Source organism: Triturus cristatus, chromosome 6, assembly GCF_964204655.1.
Source record: "Triturus cristatus chromosome 6, aTriCri1.1, whole genome shotgun sequence".
Classification (NCBI taxonomy): domain Eukaryota; kingdom Metazoa; phylum Chordata; class Amphibia; order Caudata; family Salamandridae; genus Triturus; species Triturus cristatus.
Genome location: NC_140589.1, coordinates 1,555,288,516 through 1,555,308,395, shown reverse-complemented (window position 1 = coordinate 1,555,308,395; position 19,880 = coordinate 1,555,288,516). Strand labels below are relative to the sequence as shown.

The 19,880-nt window shown below is 43.0% G+C and overlaps 1 protein-coding gene across 2 annotated transcripts in view; it reads left to right on the top strand.

Moving 5' to 3' along the window:
• The window catches only part of KIF16B (kinesin family member 16B), a 1,684,060-nt gene that overhangs the window by 130,400 nt on the left and 1,533,780 nt on the right, over positions 1-19,880 (top strand). For both annotated transcript variants that reach the window (XM_085612707.1, XM_085612706.1), the window contains exon 2: positions 14,573-14,642. In XM_085612707.1, coding sequence (XP_085468833.1) covers positions 14,573-14,642 — 70 coding nt within the window. The remainder of the gene's footprint in view (positions 1-14,572; positions 14,643-19,880) is intronic.

The following is a 19,880-nucleotide window of genomic DNA, read 5'->3' as shown; positions in this document are numbered from 1 at the left end:
TGAGGAAGGAGACCTCAAAGGAAAACCAAAACTCCCATGGAGGAAATTTTAATCATTGTGACCTACCCTGTATTAATTTACCCCCGGACTGTGCCCCATTTGTAGTAATCCTTACGGAAGTCCCTGAGCTAATCAGCTCTAAACAGGAATCCTATGAGGAACTCAAAAATAAGACAATTCATTGGCTGAACACCTACAGACCCTTGCCTAGATTAATTCAAAGCAAGATTTTGTTTGTTAGAAGGGTGGGGTGGGTGGGACCCAAAACAAAAAATGTGGGTGGGGATTGTATAATTATTAATTTCAAGGATTACAGGGCTGTCGACCATATTTGTAGTTGGCAACCGACAAGTCCTAATACAACGATTAAACCTTTGAGGTTAGACTATTTTTACTTAACAGATCATGGTTATTTTCCTTCTGATTATGGAAGGAACTTTGTGAGGCCACAGCGGGAGGACACTTGGCACTATGTTCATAGAAGTAGGGGCGACCAATGTAGGGGAGAAGTAACTGGAATTCCGCTGAGTAATAGATATAGTTTGCTCGACCAGGTGGACTGACTTTCTGCATCCCTCAGCTCTACACCTATCTACCACCTAGATTCTAGTAACACGATAGAGGCTCCTAAGTCTGCTGGGAGGGAACACATGGAGGTAGCCAAAAGTGTCAATAAATCTTCCTACCATACAGCAGGCACACTGATGTATATTGAAAATCCTTCTGCTAGTACAAGGAAGTCCGGGGTTGATTTACCTTTCCCAATGCCTGTCCACCTCTCCTTGGATTCCCAACTCCAGATTCCCATTGTGCAACCAACTTCTTTTGCACATGAACTTGGGTTACCTGATCATGATGAATTAACCCGCAAGGTTTGCCAAAGGTATAAGCAGACATTGCCAACCGGGTCCTTTAAAATTCTATCATGGAATATAGCGGGACTCACATCTAATTTAGATATCCCGGATTGGTGTACCTTTGTGGACTCCCATGGGATCTGTTTATTTCAGGAAACATGGGCGGTCGATCCATCCCACAGACTGGGGTTTGTTACTTTTGAGGAACCTGCATTGAAGGGCATTAGAGGAAGACCTTCTGGGGGACTGTGCATTTGGGTGGGTATCCACTTAGGTTTCTCGTTAAAAAAAATTGAGACAAACAGCCCTGACATTTTATGCATTTTGATGACCCATAGCAAAACACCAAAAATAGCCCTGATTAACGTCTACTCCCGGTCAGTACAATCCGGCAGAACATCTACAACCTTGGATAACCTAACTGCGCTGTTACACAGGCTTGGGGGTGATGTAGTCTTGTTGATTGGAGGGGACTTCAACTGTCATTTTGAACCCTTGCAAGGGGTCCCTCCAATCACATCGGCTGAGGATGAAATTTGGTCAGTTCCGCCATCTAATGCATATCCAGTGAAAAATTGGTCTGCCCTTGCTCTCCAGTTGACCTCCCTTACTTATACATTTTCTATTAGAGCCTGCAGTGGACGCTTTAAGAGCGATACTCCCGCCAAACATACCTACAATGCCTTGGGGCACTCATCTATCATAGATTATTTTCTAGTGAGTTTGGCACTTTGGTAAAAAATTCTAGATTTTAGTGTACCTTCCCGTATAGAAAGTGATCATAATCCCCTGATAATTGAGATGGATTATCAGTTAACCAGCGGGGATAGTACCCTAGATAATCTCCCAAGTAATAATCTAAGAATAGTGCAAGGCGGGAGAAGAATCCGTTGGGCGGATGTCTACTCATCCACGGAAACTATGGCAAAACTATACCATGATGCCATCCCCTTCCTTGAAAGGGCACACTCCACTCTCATTAACTCTTCGAATATGGAAGTTGAGACAATGGCTGAAATCCATAGTGGAATGGTTACCTTACTAAAGGACACCTTTTATAGGGAAGGCATTGCCAAACCCAAACAACATAAAGGCAAAAATCCATGGTTCAATAAACCTTGCAGGGACGCTAAAAACACGCTATTGCTGGCTCTAAGGCTAGGCAGTAGGCCCAATGTCATCATAGCCAGAGCAGAATATAAAAAATTGTTAAAAAATGCAAAATCAGAATGGGAGGTGGATCGCTGGGCGGCCATCACATCTGCACTTGCGGCAAAGGACCCAAGGACCTTTTGGAATCTTGTACATACAGGGACTCCAGAAGGGAGAACCACGATCTCCCCTAATATCCCCGAAGAAGCCTGGTCCACATATTTTAAAGATCTATACTCACTTCCTCCCCTCTGTACTAACCAAGTTCCCCCTAGCCCTCCAGCCATGAACCTCACATGCCCAGCGCAATCTTTTTCACTGGAGGAAGTAAAGCTGGCCATTCTAAGTATTCAGTCTAATAAAGCGCCGGGACTCGATAAGATTCCCGGGGACCTATTTAGAGATGAACCAGCAGTTTGGGGCCCATACCTTCTGGTGTTATTCAATGCAATCTTGAAGGGCCTACCATTGCCAAGTACCTGGTTAGGGGCTGAGATCATTCCGATATACAAAAAGGGCTCTCCACTTCAGCCCTCAAATTATAGGCCGATTAGCCTAATTGACGTCACACAAAAAATCTACGCTAGGCTACTGCTTCAACGACTAGAGACCTGGATTAATGACAATGATATATTGACGCCGTTACAGGCGGGGTTCCGGGCAAAAATATCAACAACCGACCAACTATTCCGGTTGCAAGTGCTCCATTGGAAGCACGTGACTTTGGAAGGGGGTAGTCTCTACCTTACATTTGTTGACCTAAAGTCAGCATTTGATATGGTGGAACGGAACCAGTTATGGTCCTTATTATTATTATCAATGGGGGCCCCACCCTATCTTTGTCAACAGCTGAAGAACCTACATGAAGGCACCTATGCGAGAGTACGGTTCGGTAAACAAGGACAGTTAACTGGTCCTTTCCCGATTGAGAAAGGCGTTAGACAGGGATGCGTTCTCGCTCCGACTTTATTTTCTCTGTTTCTCAACGGGCTTATCGAAGACCTTCTAGCCACAAATGACATTGACTCCCCCAAATTAGGCCCCCGGAGATTCCCCGCTCTAATGTTTGCGGACGACACGCTTCTGCTTTCAAAATCCCCGATGGGGATGCAGAGCGTGTTAAATCAATTTTCTAAATTTTGTTCCAAAAGAAATCTGGTGGTCAACGTAAACAAGACTAAATATATGGTCTTCAACGCCAATACTGTCAACTGCCCCCATCCAACAATGGATGCCAGACCCCTCGAAAGGGTTCCGATCTTTGAATATCTGGGTCTGACCCTGAACGATAAAATGGGATGGGGCCCACAAATGACCAAAGCTAATCTAAGGTTAACACAATCAGCAGGAGGAATTCTGAAAGTACAAAAGAATTGCACACATTAAAGATTTCAAGGGGGGCACTTATTATTTTAAGTCCAAGCCAGGGCATCTTCCCTGTATGGGGCGGAACTTTGGGGACACATATCAGTTAGCAACCTATCACTAACTGAAAATAATTTTATAAGACAATTGTTGGACTTGCCTCAAAGTACTCCTTTGGTCCCCCTAAGACTAGACTTAAACATTTGTCCAATTGCAGAAACCATTGCCCTTCGGCCCCTACTTTACTGGAAGCGCCTGTGGAGCACCCCTGAACTGGTGCACTACAAGGAGGAGCTCAAAATTGTGCTAGCCACATTAGGATCTGGCAAGATTCCGTGGTTGGCTTTTGTAAAAAAATCACTTATATTGACTGGGTTTGAGGAACTCTGGTTTAATCCCGAGGTCTCCTGCCCAGCCATTTCTAAACAAACTATGATAAGCACGATTAAAGAAAAAAACCTAATGAACCTCTTTAGCTCCATAAAAGGCTCAAGTTTGACCGATATCTTTTTGGACATCAAGCATTTCTATAGTTTTGAGTCTGTGATTGATAAAATCCAACCCACACTGGCAAAGAAATTGTATTTGCAATTTAGATATGGCACTCTGCCCCTTTTCCAGAAAATTGATAGGTGGAAAGGGGGCCCTGCACGACCTTGCCCAGGTTGCTTACAAGAGGATGAAACCTCTGTACATGTTATCCTCTTTTGTCCAGCTTATTCTTATATTAGAAAGAAATGGATAATCCAGCTATGTAAGAACTTGGGCATAAGGCAATATTTGGCTTTTTTTAGGGTTTTGAAAACAGATACTGATGCACTGATTGCCTTTGTAGTAGCTAAATACTTACATTCTATGTGGATAACCCGAAGGAATCTGATAAACAACGCTGTAGCACTCTAATATTAAGTTTATGACCATTAAGTGCTTAGACACACTTTTTTTACATTTTTAAATGATCTGTCTTTTATTAATTTTAGAACTTTTTAGAACTTATTTAAATTTTTTTAAACAAATGTCTAACAATCAACTAGAAATTTGAGATTTGTGTATCGAAATGTACTAATTGACTTGTCGATTGTCATGTTTAATTTTCTTCTTTCTGTATGTGCTTTTATGGTAAATCTAACCGCAATAAAGATGACTTGACTTGATTTCATTTTTTTGTATCGATGAAAAAAAAGATTTTCTTATGTCATATGTTCCAATGATTCTCTGGAACTCATCTGGGATTTTTTTTCAAATATTTTTATTCGCATTTGACAGGTAACTTTGCAGCACAAAAATAATTCATAATATACGTTAAAGCCTCTATTATTGGTAATAAAATCCTGAATATACCAAAAATTGTATAGTTTTTGCCATTTACAATTTACTCTTCTCATGGTGGAGGAGTGGGTGATAAAGGCAGAAAAGGGAAATATGAAAAGCCCAGTACAAAGTAATCCTCTCCTATTAATCATGTTCAGGCTCTCTCAGACTTTAGCTGTTTCTTTCCTTATATAGTTAGAATCATTTGAACATAAAAGAAACTAGCACTATGTGTAGTGGTGTCGATTCAAGTACTTCAATTCCAATGAACACTTAGTATTTCGTTAGTCTTTAACAGCTAGTGATATTATATTTGGTACATTCTGTGATCAGCTAACACATAAAATAACTGAAGCAAAATATCCATAGCACGGCGACGACAGCCCAAGTCGTCCCTTCCCCCGCCCCGGGAGTGAAGAACCATACAGCTACAACACTGCCTCACCTATAGATTGGGTTCCCAATCCTGGGTCACCAAGTCCTCTCAGCAGTGCCCGCCACCCCCGCCCTGCTGTGAGCCTCTCTTCATTCCCTTTCAATCAATCAGGGGAGGGTCTCAAGGCGCTGGGGTTGGGGGTGCAGTTCCAGCTCAGTCGAAGAGCCAGGTCTTGAGGCTCTTCCTGAAGGTGTGCATTGTCAGGAGCATCTTGTTGACAGGGAGTTCAATCCAGGTCTTTGCTGTGACGTAGGAGAAGGCTCTTCACCTGCTCTGGTTCTGCGGGTGTGTGGGGTCTCTGCCAGGGCGAGGTCGGCGGAGTGGAGGTTCCTTTTGGGTATGTGGAAGGAGACTCTTTCGTTGAGGTATTTGGGTCCGATGTTGTGGAGGGATTTGTAGGCGTGGGTGAGTAGCTTGAAGGTTACTCTCTTCTTGACGGGGAGCCAGTGGAGGTCTTGTAGGTGCTGGGTCATGCGGTCACATCGTGGGGTTCCGAGGACGAGTCTGGCTGCGGTGTTCTGGATGGTTTGTAGTTTTTGTATCAGGGTCTTGTTGATTCCGGCATAGAGGGCGTTACTGTAGTCCAGTCTACTGGTTATGAGTGCGTGGGTTACGGTCTTTCTGTATTTGGGGGGATCCACTTCAAGGTCTTATGGAGGATGCGGAGGGTGTTGAAGCAGGTGGCGGCAACGGCATTGATCTGGTGGGTCAGGGTGAGGGATGAGTCTAGGATGATGCCGAGGTGGGTCCGTTGGGGTGGGGGCTTTTCCGAGGGCATGGTTTTTTCTTTTCTTTTGACTTTTTATCCTATTTTTACCACTCTCTGGAGTTTGTCTCTTCATTGCCTTCCACCGTTCCTCACCTCTCAACTGGTAACCATGATCTATATCCATCAAACATATGGTGTAACATACGTGTATTATCCATACAAATTTATATGTTCATGATACCATTGTATGGTGACAATTATCTTTTGTTAAAAATTATGAATAAACAATTGGAACAAGAAAACAAAACAACAATATCAGATAAATACCTCACCAGAGAAAATAAATAGTTAAAGGAAACTGATATCCATAGCTGTGCCGCATTCGGTACAGTGTATAAGTACATTATGAATTGAGTGAATTAGTTACTAATAGGTTTTTGAAACTAGGATAGGCATAAGGTCATAAGTGACACTGCATTGTATCCATCCAGTAAACAAACCGGATTGGAAATAAAAAACTAAAAAAATTGTGTCAGTGGAATTTTTTTCAAATTTGCAGGGCAAGGAGACAGTTGACTTTTAGTTATACAGGAATTATATCAGATCAGTTAGCAAAGAAACTTAACCAGCAGTAGTGTCATTAGAGAAATATTTTTTTTAAAAGTGTTGTTTGCTGTTCATTTCACTTAAAGCTGCCTAATTACTTGCCACTTTTATCAGTTGTTGATGTTGAACTTTATGCAATCTGTACACTCGTACGTATTTTTATATGTTGGGAGAAACCGCACAAAGTATGTGTTGTAGATAGAGGCAAGAAAAACCAGTTCTGGGGAGTCACTTATGTCCAGGGCAGTGTAAAGGTTAAGCACAGTCAAGCTCTTGTTACTAGACACCAAGCAGGTAATCTATGTGTTGGGTTTTTGTACCTCTGTGAAAGGATATGTGCACATGTTTGTATAAGGAGCAGTGTGTCAGTCACCTTGAAGATGTGATAAGCAGCATGAGGAAAAATGTATGTCGCTCATTTAGTGGTAGTGCAAGGCTCATGTGGAGCTGAGCATCTGCCATCTCCGCTTTGGATATGTCTTATTGTTAATTATGTATTCTGATCTAATATTCATAGGGGAAAGTGTAAATAAATTGTCATTTGGACAGTGGACCATAAAACATGTGCAGCACCAGTACCGAAAATTACCACTGATATTTAAATGCAGAGCAATCCTGTGTGCAGTATTCCAACTGTGCCCCCTGTCCAGAAGCACCACCCCTCACAATGTGAATAAGTATAAAGAAACTGAATTGGAACTGCACCACTGTTGATCAAAAAAGCCCATAATCAATTGTCCATGCATATTAGAGAATCTTAGTTTGATGTAGAAAAATAGCAACACGTTTAGTCCTTTTTAAACATTGGACTTTTTCAGGGCAAAAAGTCAATATGGGGTATCAGTGGCATTGAAGAGCATATTTATATATGGATGCCATTAGGGAGGTGCTAACTTGCCATACAACCTGATGGGAGAAGCTTCATTTAGAGTTATTAAAATTGTTTGTTGCCAGTATTTCAGCAGATGCTAAAACTTTTTTGTGTAGAATTGCTAATTGCATCCATTGTGTAAAATAACATTGACATTTTCTAGTATTGATCTAGTTACATCAGAGGAGTGATTGTGAATGCCAAGTATCCATTTTGTAGAACAAGGTATATTGCTTGAAATTTAAAGGAACATTAAATATTATAGTGAATTGCATTATGCTGTTCTAATGAGTACTTAACATCTTAGTTCTTGAGGGCATGGTTTCACTGTAGGCTACATCTTTTCAATTGTTTTATTGCCCTTTTAAACAATATATTGAAGGTTTATAGTAATGAAGTGTGGTTCTTGTGGATGCCCAGACACAGGCTGTATAGTGTGTGCAAGTGTGCGGACCAGTGTAGAAACCTATTGGTAAGGTTATTCCAAGTAGGGTATTCTATGTCTTTCTTTTCTTATTTATTGTCTGTTCTGAATGGCAAACCTTTGTTCTCACATTGGGAGATTTTCTGATTGTGTCTGATGCCTTTTTCCAAGTTAAAGAAGTTATCACCATTAAGAATATTCACATTTTTGCTAGGAATGTAACTGATATGAAGGGGGAGCAAATGATGTTGTTGTGCTCCTATAATTTGTTTGCAAGAGTGTCTCAGTGTCAGTTGTGTGGCTGAATTGAAGCATGTCTTTCAGCGTCTTCTCTGTGTAACCTCTTAAGTCTTGTAATAGCTTCTTAGAATGTATTGGAAAATGTTATTTTCCTAGCAGTTTGTATATTATTTGGTATACTATTTATTTGGTGACCGAGATGGCTACTGTTTGCTATAGAATGAAGTTGATGACTCTTTGCTCGCAGTAAAGTTTCGATCGAGGATTCCCGCTTTCACATATCATTTGATATCTAGAAATTTGATCTTGCTGTGACTGACATTGCTGATAAGATGGATATCATATATGTGTATTTTTATCTTTGAAAATTAGTATGATGTTGTTGACGTACTTTCCATTAACCTCTTCAGTGCCCCGCCCTTTCCCCGCCCTGTGCCGGGCCTTTCATTAGCGGGCGGGGTTCATGACGAGATAGTCTCGTCATGGGCACAGCGCAACCGCGCTCCATGACGAGACTATCTCGTCATGGGCACTGAAGGGGTTAAAGATGTTATGAGACTGGAATGTTAAATGCTTTTTATACCAACCCAAAAATCAGTTTGCATATTATAGTGTTAATGTGGCAGCCATAGCAGTGCCATTGGTCTCCTTGTAGATATCCAGATTAAAGGTGAAAACAATGTGTTTGACTAAATTGGGTCACTTCATCTAGTTTAAGGGGGCGAGCTGAGTAATTGTTTGGAAGGTAATTCATAGTAGTCAGACAACTTTTGTATTGTATTAAAATGTACAGGCTTCTCACTTCAGTGAAATCCGAAAGGTAGTAGTCACTGAAGGTAGTCTTGTAGCTTGAGTATAAAAATCCTTGAAATTATTCTGGTATGAAGGAAGTACATGTGCAGATGTCTGTGGCTAAGTTGGTTCATATTAAGGAAAAACAATTTGCACTAACAGTTCTGCCCTGAGGTGGCTCGCCTGGTTTATGTACCTTGTGTAGTAGGCTGAAGATAGTGTCATAAGGTCCTCCACACTTATGTATGAGTTTCCTGTTCTGTCTGTTGGTCCATCTTTTTCCACATGTTCATTTTGCCCAAGATGATTGAAATTAGTTGATACGTAAGCCTGGAGGTATATATGTTGTGATTATTTGGTTGTTGAAATGCTTCTTTCAGGTAGTCTTCATTATAACCCATGTCTGCTTCTTTAATAATTTGTGGGTTCTTTCTCGCAGTACTTTTACAGCACAGTAAGCCTGTGCGAAACACACTTTTTTCTTTTCCTCCGGGATGGTGTCTTTCAGTGGGCAGTCTCAAAATGTATAGTCAGCACTGTGATCTAACTTTTTGGATTACAATCCACTGCCTTTCTGATTTCCATTACTACTTGTCATTTGCTTGCTACATACGAATAATCTTTGTCTAGTCTCAGAATATGGCGAACTGCCTAACTTCATTACTAAAATCCTGTCCATGTATCCAGTGGCTCTCTCAAATGTCTGAAGATGACCAAACCACTAGTAGTACTGTACTTATGCATGGGTTGTTCTGCAACCATGTCAATGGCCAGATTCTACCATCTTACTTTCTGTAAAACTAATGCACACCCTGTAGCCTCATATTGCACCTTGCTTGATACTGAACAGTGTTGGATTCAATTCCAGGGGTAATATGCCTCACGATGTGTCCCTCTTCATTTTTTGTTTGATCTGTTTATTAAAGATTTTTTGTGTACATGAATATAAAACAATATACCATCATATAAATTATCATACAGAACCAGTATGTAAGTAGCAAGTCCAAATCTTAAATCGTCATCTCAACGGCATGGTTGCATTTGTTAAATTATGTACAACTGGTAACGACAATTGGCATATCCTATCAATCATATAACCTCATCCCTCCGTCAACAATGCTGTACAATCACATTGTGGAAAAACAACATTCACCCCAGTACAGAGATCTGGGCCCAAATCCATCGTTTTTTTTGCTCACCATGTCATTCCAGTTTGAACCCAGCCATATGCAAATCAGTCTTGACCCTGTGCCTCATGGGAACAGTCCAGCCCGAACTGCCAAGCCAGGTCCTCCCTGGACTGAAACCAAGCATCCTAGGACCGGTTTCCAGGTTTCACCCCTCTTCAGCCAGGATAGCTTGATTCCAGTGGCATGGAGAGCACGGGACTCACGTCTGAGCATACCCGTCCCACTCTGGGTTACAAATGGAAAAACAACAGTTGATGGACAGACTGCAGAACAATGTCATACATTAACCCCAGTACAGAGATCTGGGCCCAAATCCATCGTTTTTTTGCTCACCATGCCATTCCAGTTTGAACCCAGCCATATGCAAATCAGTCTTGACCCAGTGCCTCATGGGAACAGTCCAGCCCGAACTGCCAATCTTATATCTGCATCTGGCCATCTCTGAACTGGGGTGGCGGAGTGAGCTAAAGAATGATGGATTAAACCCAGATCAGTTGACTGGGGGTGAGTGCTTACAATGTTCAACACTCCGTCCATCATCCCCCTCCTGGTCCTGGTTTTGCTTCAATCACGTTATGGTACATTATAACACAAATATGCAATACCTGTCAAGTACATAAACACGACTCTTATGGCTTCACTCCACCATATCACATCAATCTGTTTATGCAGTCAAACAATTTCATAAAGAAAAGCCTAACGTGGAAAAAGCTTTTGGGAAACAGCCGCATAGAGGTAGGAAAGGAAACCCGGGTCCCAAATGTTACAAAACAGTATCCTGTCAACTATCATAAAGGGTGCACAGCATGACTTCTAGGAGAAATGGCCATCATATTTGGGGTACAAGGCCATAGGTCAACCCATGTATAAAACACTATTAATCCGCCGTAGGAATATCCAATGGGTCTTCCGGCACCAACAACCCCTGTAACCCGCATAGCATTCCATGCTGCGTAAATGGGGAATTTAAGCAAACCCAGCGTACCTTCCCTTGCCAGGTAAACCGCCTCAGCCGTCACCCAGTTCATCATAGAGCGGAACCAAGCCTTCGACGGCGGGGGCTCCTTCACCTTCCACTTACGGGTAATTCATCTTTTGGCCTCAATGAAACCTAGATCCAGAAACCGGGTGGATGCTTTTTGTTTCTTGGAAATACGCCAGGGATGCAAGTCTCCCATGTCCGTGGCACCTCCCTGTCCGTGCAACCTCCCTGTCCGTGCAAGTGACTAACGCCCCAAGCACCCCCTCCCAGTAAGCATGGAGATCGGAACAGCACCAAAGCATGTGACAAAGATCGGCCTTTGCCAGCTTGCAGCACGGGCAGCATGTGTCCTGTCTATGAAAATATTGATTTATTTTGTCCGGGGAGAGATGTCCTGTGTACAATGTAGAATTGGATTAACCTAAAACAGGCGTTTCTGGGTACCTACTTGGGACTTTCGAAAGGACTACGGACCTCTCCTTTTCCAAATAGGGCCTCCCCCGGTCTGCCTCCCACTTAACTCGCAGCGGCGTTAAGTCTACCAGAGTATGCTCCCTGATCGATTCTGCAAAACACTACACTAAGTGGCGTCCCGTACCCATAACATGCAGATATTGCAGTAGGAGATGAGTCGAGGGCTCCTGCGCGATGTCTCCCCACCAGCGCCTCATCGCGGCCATCCATGAGGCATGATGTAGAAATTGGCCTGGGGTGCTCAGTCTTCGTCCAAAATAGCGAGGAACGGCCACAATGCACCCTCTCCGTATAGGTCCCCTAGGGTAGTTATACCAGCCCCTACCCAGTCAGTAAGGTCCATACATTGTACACGTCCCTGCACTGTCGGCATACCTAGTAAGAACACAACGGGCACGTACAGTGTGACTTGTCAATTAAGACGAAGCGCCCTGCAGGAACATTTCCGCGCACGATGTGTCCCTCTTCATAGTGTGATTTCCACAGAACATCTCACTGAGACTGCTCACCTCTTTCATTGTGAATGCCACACCCTGATTTAGGACCCGCAGGCTGCCTCCGGTTAAATCAACTTTAGTTGTCTGCTTTAGAGTTTCTTCTCCTTTTCTCTGTGCTGTCATGTGTGGGGTCCTGCATCATCCAATTCTATTCAAATGGCTGTTATAGCACTTCTGGTACTCTTCACTGGTTTGTCGCACATGTGATTGAGCAGTGTGAGCTACCTTATCATTTGGTATTGTGAATCAGCAGCACCCTACGGAAGCAAGCAGTGGTAGATAGGTGTTTATAGCCACCAAACAAAAATTAATCTTCCAGTCTTTTCTTTTGTCCAGATGGGGCAACACCTGAAAGTGTTATCAGTTACAGATTCACCAAGCAGACAAGTTATCTCATCCATGTGCCGCAACTGAAGAAGAGCTCAAACTGAAGTCCTAATGGAATGTAACATTTTTTGAACTCAGCTGAATTTTTTGGAGGAAATCATTGTTCATTCCACCATCATTTAAGTTATTCAAAGATGCTGAGACTGACCCCTTTGGAAAAAATACAAAAATAGTTTGTGGTAAAGGTAGGCTGATTGCTCCTGGAATTCTGATATTTTCTCCAAATCATATGCATGTGAGAAATGCCCATAATTTGTATGCAACCTCTGTTGATTCAGGACAGTAACATTTTCCCATAGATGTTCCCTTTTTTCAGTTAAAGATCAATCAATCAAAGGGCTTGTAAAGTGTGACTGCTCACCCATAAGGGTCTCAAGGCACAGGGGTGGTGTTGGGGTGGGGGCTGCCAGAGGGACTCGATGGACGATCAATCGAAGAGCCTGGTCTTGAGGTCCTTCCTGAATTGGGGCAGCTGATTGAGGTGCAGGGACAGGTGTTCCAAGTCTTGGCAGTGAGGCAGGAGAACGATCTTTCTCTGGTTCTGGTCTTTTGGATCCTGGGGATGGAGGCGAGGGCGAACTGAGAGGATCGGAGTTGTCTGTTGGGTACGTGGCAGGTGAGGCGGTGGTACAAGTATGCTGGCTCTTCGTCATGTAGGGCTTTGTAGGCGCGAGTGAGGAGCTTGAAGGTGACTCTTGTTGACTAGGCGCCAGTGGACTTGTCAGAGGTGTTGTGTGATGTGACTGCAGCGGGGGGATGTCGAGGATCAGTCTGGTGGCGACATTCTGAATGATCTGTAGTTTCTTGAGCTGTTTCTGGGTGGCGCCAGCATAGAGTACGTTGCCATAGTCCAGTTTGCTGGTGATGAGTGCGTGATTGACCATCCTGGATTCTGTGGGGATCCATCTGAATGTCTTTTGGAGCAGTCGGAGCGTGTGGAAGCAGGCTGAGGAAACCGCGTTGATTTGGCTTGTCATTGTAAGCGTAGAGTCCAGTATGCTGCATGGTTGCGTGTGTGGGTTGTCACCAGGAGTCGTCCCATGCTGATGTGGTGGGTCCCAGGATGAGAACTTCGGTCTTGTCCGAGTTCAGCTTGAGGCAGTTGTCTTTCATCCATGTAGCGACGGCCTTCATTCCATTGTGGAAGTTGGTTCTGGCGGTCGAGGGTTCATTGGTGAGGGAGAGAATAAGCTGGGTGTCGTCGGCATAGGAGACTATGTTGATTTCATGGCTTCTGACGATGGCTGCGAGGGGGGGGCCATGTAGACGTTGAAGAGGGTGGGGCTCTGGGAGGAACCCTGAGGGACTCCATAGCTGATCTCGGTGGATTCTGAGATGAACATTGCATTCACTTTTTCATCATTTTCAAAAGGAAATTTGAAGGAATAGTTTACCTAAATCAGTACTGCAACCCAGATCTTGTTTTAGAGAGATGGTGTATGATCAACATAGCTAAAGTGATCAAATGAGACATGCATCGATGCATAAAGCTTCTCGATAGTTGAATAATGTAAGACATCATATTGTTGAATGTTTGATACTGAGACCTCCTGGGTGGGCATTGACTTTATTTGAATGTTATTCGCTAATTGCTTACATTTATTAACTGTGCCAGCTTAAGGACTACAGCAATGTCTTTTTCCCTGATTGTGTGTACACTGAACAAGGGATTGGTATACTTAATGAAAGCGATTTGATACAAGGATGCTTGCTTGTTGTACAAATGAGTAAGTCATTTCGTCTTGTTAAAAAAATACACATGTACATAAATACATGCAGTTTCATTCGTCTGGTAGTTCTAAAACCCCATGTCGATTCTTAGTGCAGAGATAATACAGTACAACTTTTCTAGATGATACAGTTTAACCTTTCTAGATGCAAGAGTCAGACCGTCAGTTTGATGCCTGTTGACAGTGAACATGCATGTGCTTTACTACTCTTTCCAAGCCAAAGTAATGCCAGATGTAAACAAAATGGTTCTGACATTGTCTCATATTTTCATATTTTGTTAGAACTAATGGGTGAGTGGACTTCACCCTGGTTGTGTGCACTAAGAAATTAGACACACTTATTGTCCTCCTAATGCTCAGGGATTTGTTTGCTTGGAATCTGGAACTGTGTTTATTCATGTAAGGTCCTTTAAAGCCCTAGATGCAAGTGCAAACATTTGAGCAATCTGAAGCTGGGTAGATTGTGCATAGTATTTATTTAATTTATTTATTTGCTAAAAGTCTCCAACAGTATTTAACTTTTCTCTGTTTCATTCTCTGTCTTTTCAGGGAGAAGGATCTGGAGGCTAAATTCATTATAGAAATGGATGGAAATAAAACAACAATTGCAAATCTGAAAGTAAGTTCTGTTCTTTCACCCTTATTTTATCATTGATATTGTTCATAGCAGACTAGGTTTCCAAAAGAAACTTAAACAACTTCAAATAGTCTTTTCTAAGAAAGTTCCTTGTGTATTTGAGCTAAAATGTGAATACTCCATTACAAAATAAAAGCAAGCTCCAAATTTTAAAGTGCTAGACCACTGTAATTAACCTCTCAACATTCTCTGAAATATGACAGTGTGAAAAGCATTTCCTGATTATTCAGTGGGTGACATTCCTTCACAAAAGTATACTATGTGTTAAAATGTAGCATTTTTATTGTCATCTTCATTTTTTCTTCACTTTGCTGATGATGCTACTGTCTGTTATCTGTGACCCACTTTTTGAAGTAGTTATTCAACTTTTTAAAACTAAAATTATAACCTTAAAACAAAGATCTAAAGGGTGTTGGTTGTGTCTTTGTGTATGCTTGTTGTTAATTTCTCCGGTGGTGATCTTCGTGCACCAGCATAGTTTATGCCCAAATAGCTTTTTGCCGTGGATGACAGTGGGGGAGGAACCAGGGTGGTTAAATACCTTTTGGTGATGGTATAGTGCCTTATTAGGAATGTCTGGTCCCATATATTATCTGAGTTCCAGGAGGTGCCTCATCATCATCATCATCTAATTGGGCTTTTTAATTCACATAGTGTTCTCCCAACTTGATTGAAATCCCCCGGTACTGGGGGATTTCAACCTTCATGGGGATAACCCAAACTGTACCCAGGCTGCTCAGCTGGAAGCTGCTCTTGCCGGAATCAATTTGGTTAAGGAGGTAAAACTTCCAACTCACAAGGCAGGGCACACCCTGGACCTTGTGTTTACAAACTTGCCATCCTTGAGTACGAAAGATCCATGCCAGGTGGTATGGTCAGACCTCTATTTGATCCCCTTTGCAATCTGCCTGGGCAAGGAAAGGCAGCAGGCCGGCTCACGCATGGTCCGAAAAAGGAATTTGAAGAAGCATACGGTAGAAAATTTAGAACCAGCTGTTCAGGAGAGCCCACCTCCATATACGTTTGACTCTAATGTTGGTGCTTTGGAATTTCATAACTGGATCTCTACGGCAATAGACACTGTGGCTCCGTCCAGACTCACTAAATCACGGAGGCAACTGCCCTCGGCCCCGTGGTTTTCTGAAGTCCTCAAACTGCACAAAGTAGATATAAGCGCCTAGAACCCCAGTGGCATACTAACTATGGCGAGATAGCTACAACTGCTTACAAGAAAGCCCTTAAAGAGCTACACAAGTATAATAATTGCTGGAAGAGAGTACATAGCTAAGTGCATTAAGTCTGCAGAGAACTCAAGTAGGGAACTATTTAAGGTTGTGAATGCCTTCCTTAAGCCTCAAGAAATGCAAACTGAAGCCCAATCCTCTTCCTTACTATGTGAGAATATCGCCGACTTCTTTGATAATAAAATTCGAATCATCTATAACGCCTTCACGGATTATGTTGCAACGATTAAAACTGACTTGTCTGAGAGCAACTATTCACAAGCCTCGCTCAGCAAATTTTCTCCGATTACGCTGCAAGACGGGAATGGCTCTGATGCTTAGCTCCAAATCTGGTTCATCAGAGGACCCCTGCCCCCGAAACTCTGGAAGGTAGTGGCTCATTCTACAGTAAAGATGTTGATCCACATTTGGAACACTTCCTTAACAACTGGCATTTTCCCTGAGTCGTGGAAACACGCCATTGTTCTACCTCTCCGGAAAAAACTTAATGGAGTGCCTGGAGATTTGAGCAATTATCGCCCTATCTCTCTATCGTTTGAGGAATTTGGCATCTTGCATGATACCCAATCTGGGTTCCTACCGGGCTTCAGTACCGAAACTGCCCTCTTGTAGGTATCAGAATCAATAAGAATGACAGTGGACGCAGGGGCATCAGCGATGCTGGTGCTCCTTGACTTGTCCGCTGCATTTGACACGGAAGACCATGCAATATTGCTACATAGACTTAAGGATATTGGCTTGGGGGGGGCTGGTGTTGTGCTGGCTGAACTCATTTCTTTCCAACCGGACACAACAGATTGCCCTGCAAACATACAAATCCAAACGCAAGCAGATCTGGTGTGGAGTCCCTCAGGGATCAGCACTCAGCCCGCTCCTTTTTAGGTCTCGCCTTGCTATCGCGTAAGCGATCGCAAAGCGAGACTATTGCAAGCGGGTTTTAAAACTGCTCCCAAAAAGCGGATTGCATGGCTAGCACACGCACAATCACGCGCATCGTGCCGCCATGCAATCCACTTTTTGGGAGCACTTCAAAGGGTCCGCTCCCCCGCCAAGCGCGCGCGCGCCACGCTCCGCTGGGCTTGTTAATCCCAGCAACCAAATGTGAGCGCCACTCTTTCAACCAACCCAACCCCACACTAACAACAACAAGGCTGCTCCCCGCCAAGCATCCTACAAAACTGTCCCGGCCCTCGAGCTGTTGCTGCCTTCTGTCTGCCTCATTAATTGCTTCCTACACATCAGCTTTACTTGCTTTTTCCCTGTCCCCACAACCCCCACCTCAAGCTCCCTGTCGCCCACTACCCCCCGTCCGCTTCAAGTTGCTGTACTCTACAAAATAATTATAAATTTATTTTTGCCTGTGGAAGCTGCAATTTAATTTTGGAAACATATATTTTTGCGTGCATTTATTTACCGCTCCGAAGGACGTAACCATCTTGAAATGGCGAAAGAAAATTGCAGATTCGTGATAACTCATTTGTACACAATTGCGCTTTTATTTGTAATTTTATCAATGCTGCAGAGCATTGACAATGCCTATGGGTCCAAAAAAAATAATCTCTTATAGATATCTAGCTACGTCAATTCAGTAACTTAATCAAACACCATCTCAAATATTTTGTTATTGTATCGATTGATGAAATAACATTCATGCTTGTAATAAAGCAACACCTGACTACGGTTTTGCTCTTACTGCATCGTCTGAAAGGAGTGTTGATTTGCATACACTGGGTAGTCGCACAGAACAGGTACATCAAATACATTTTACAAAAGATGGGCCCGATGAAATAGCATATCGAGACGAATAGCATTCAGTTAAACTCGACAGTAATATGCCAGCAGTATTAAACTGAATAAGAGGAGTCAGCTTTCTGTTTCAGGCAGGCAGCTTAGTAACATTTTAGCTTTTTCCAGAGTGCACCATTTACTTCAGTTTATTTCTCTCTGAAGTATTTCCGATGCCTTTATCGAAGGCACGTTGAAGCTCAATTCAGCCTTTCCATCTACATGAAAGGTTCGTAGACTATTTAAAACGTATTGTGAGAATCCAGCTTCAGAGGCTTTAGTCATAATCATTGTGGTTTTTCTCTATGAAAAGATAAACGGGCCCTCGAAATTAACAAGCATTTACAATGCAAAAGGTCTCGCATTTACGCGAGTTTAAGCTATTGGCATTGTAAATGACAATACCTTTTATTTATTTTAGAAACGAAAACAAAAATAAAAGGCACTGTTATTTGCAATGTCAATAGCTCAAACTCGCGTAATGCGAGACCTATTGCATTGCAAATGCTTGTTAATATCTATTTGGCGCCGCTGTTTTCGCTCATAGCCAATTGGGGTGTGAAGGCTATTTCTTATGCCGACGCCACCCAGCTGATGTTCTCTTTTAAAGATCAAGCCGACAATGCCTTTAAAAACTTTCAGGGTTGCTTGACAGATATCTCCTTATGGATGAATAACAACAAATTGAAGCTGAATGCCGAGAAAACTGAGGTATTATTCTTTGGAAAGACTCTCCGCTGCCTGCGGACCTATGGTGGCCGCTTGAAATGGGTCCTCCACCCACCCCGGCAAAGTCTGCTAAAAATCTGGGGGTCAAATGGGAGATGGATCTCTCGCTTTCAGCTCAGATCATGCAGGTGTCTTCGACCTGCTTTGGCAAATTGAAAAGCTTACGAAAATTCATCCATTTATTACCCGAGGACTGTTGCCGAGTGGTCATACATGCCACGGTGACGGCCAGATTGGACTACGCGAACAGTCTATATGTAGGCTTACCTGCATATTTGATTAAAAGACTGCAAATGGTCCAAAATGCGGCTGCGAGAATGATTAGCCGAGTACCCTACCGCCATCATATCTCTCCGCACATTAAGTTACTCCACTGGCTGCCCGTGGCCAGGAGAATTGAATTTAAGGCCCTGACATTTACTTCTCATTCCCTACGTGGTAAATGCCCGAGCTATTTGAAACTACGCTTATGTAGCTATAAACAGAATAGGCTCCTGAGATCTAATTCCTTAAACCTATTATGCGTTCCGAGGTTTAAGAAGGCCCGGATTGGAGGGAGATCATTCATGGTTGCGGATACTAAGCAATGGAATGCTTTGCCTAACTTTTTGCGGCAGATTGAATCTGAGCCATTTTTCAGGAAAGTGCTGAAAACCTGGCTTTTTAGCCTAGAACCGAAGGACTAGGTTAGCGTGAGCATTTCTTGTTGCTCGCACTTCTGTCTTGCTTCAGCGCCGGGACACCTCTGCTTGAGGTAGCTGTTCGCGCTTTTTTATAAATGCCGTTATTATTACATTGTCATGATATTCTAGTGGTTCAGCTGGGGTCAATTTGTGGTTGTGCAGCATCCAGTTCCAAGAAGAACTGGATGCTGCACCTCATCCCATTGATGGTCTGTAATATCTTTTTCATGGGGCTTTACCTTCATCTCTATGCAAGGCTACACTTTGAGGTTAAGGCCGTATTTGGGCCTGCCACCTCAACTGTTCTAATGGAGAGGATGCATGGGATTTCCAAGCCCTAGCTAGCGCCCTTTTAACTAGCAGGTGTGTCATATCTATTAATTTGGTGCCCAATTTCTTGGTGTCTGATAGAGACTTCTAGACACAGATTCCTTTCCTTTGAATATCCTCAGGCATCAGACTGGATCAGTAAGATTTTCGAGCAGTAGACTTGCTGGTTAATAGGTAACATCTTTAGGCTTCACATTTGCGTCCTCCTCGCCGGACGTGCTTTGCTTGGTCCATATATTGGCGCCACCCAAGTGCGCTGAAGTCAGTTCTTTTACTTTCCTTGCCAGATAGCGCTGATCCAAATTGAGATATCCCTCAGTCACTTTTTGACTGGTCTTTTTCGACTTTTGGTTGACTTCTTTTGAGATTTAAACTCCTGGTGTGAGGATGTCACCCAAGAAACTGCCTGGTTTCAGACCGTGTGGGGCCTGTCCTATGCAAATGTCGAT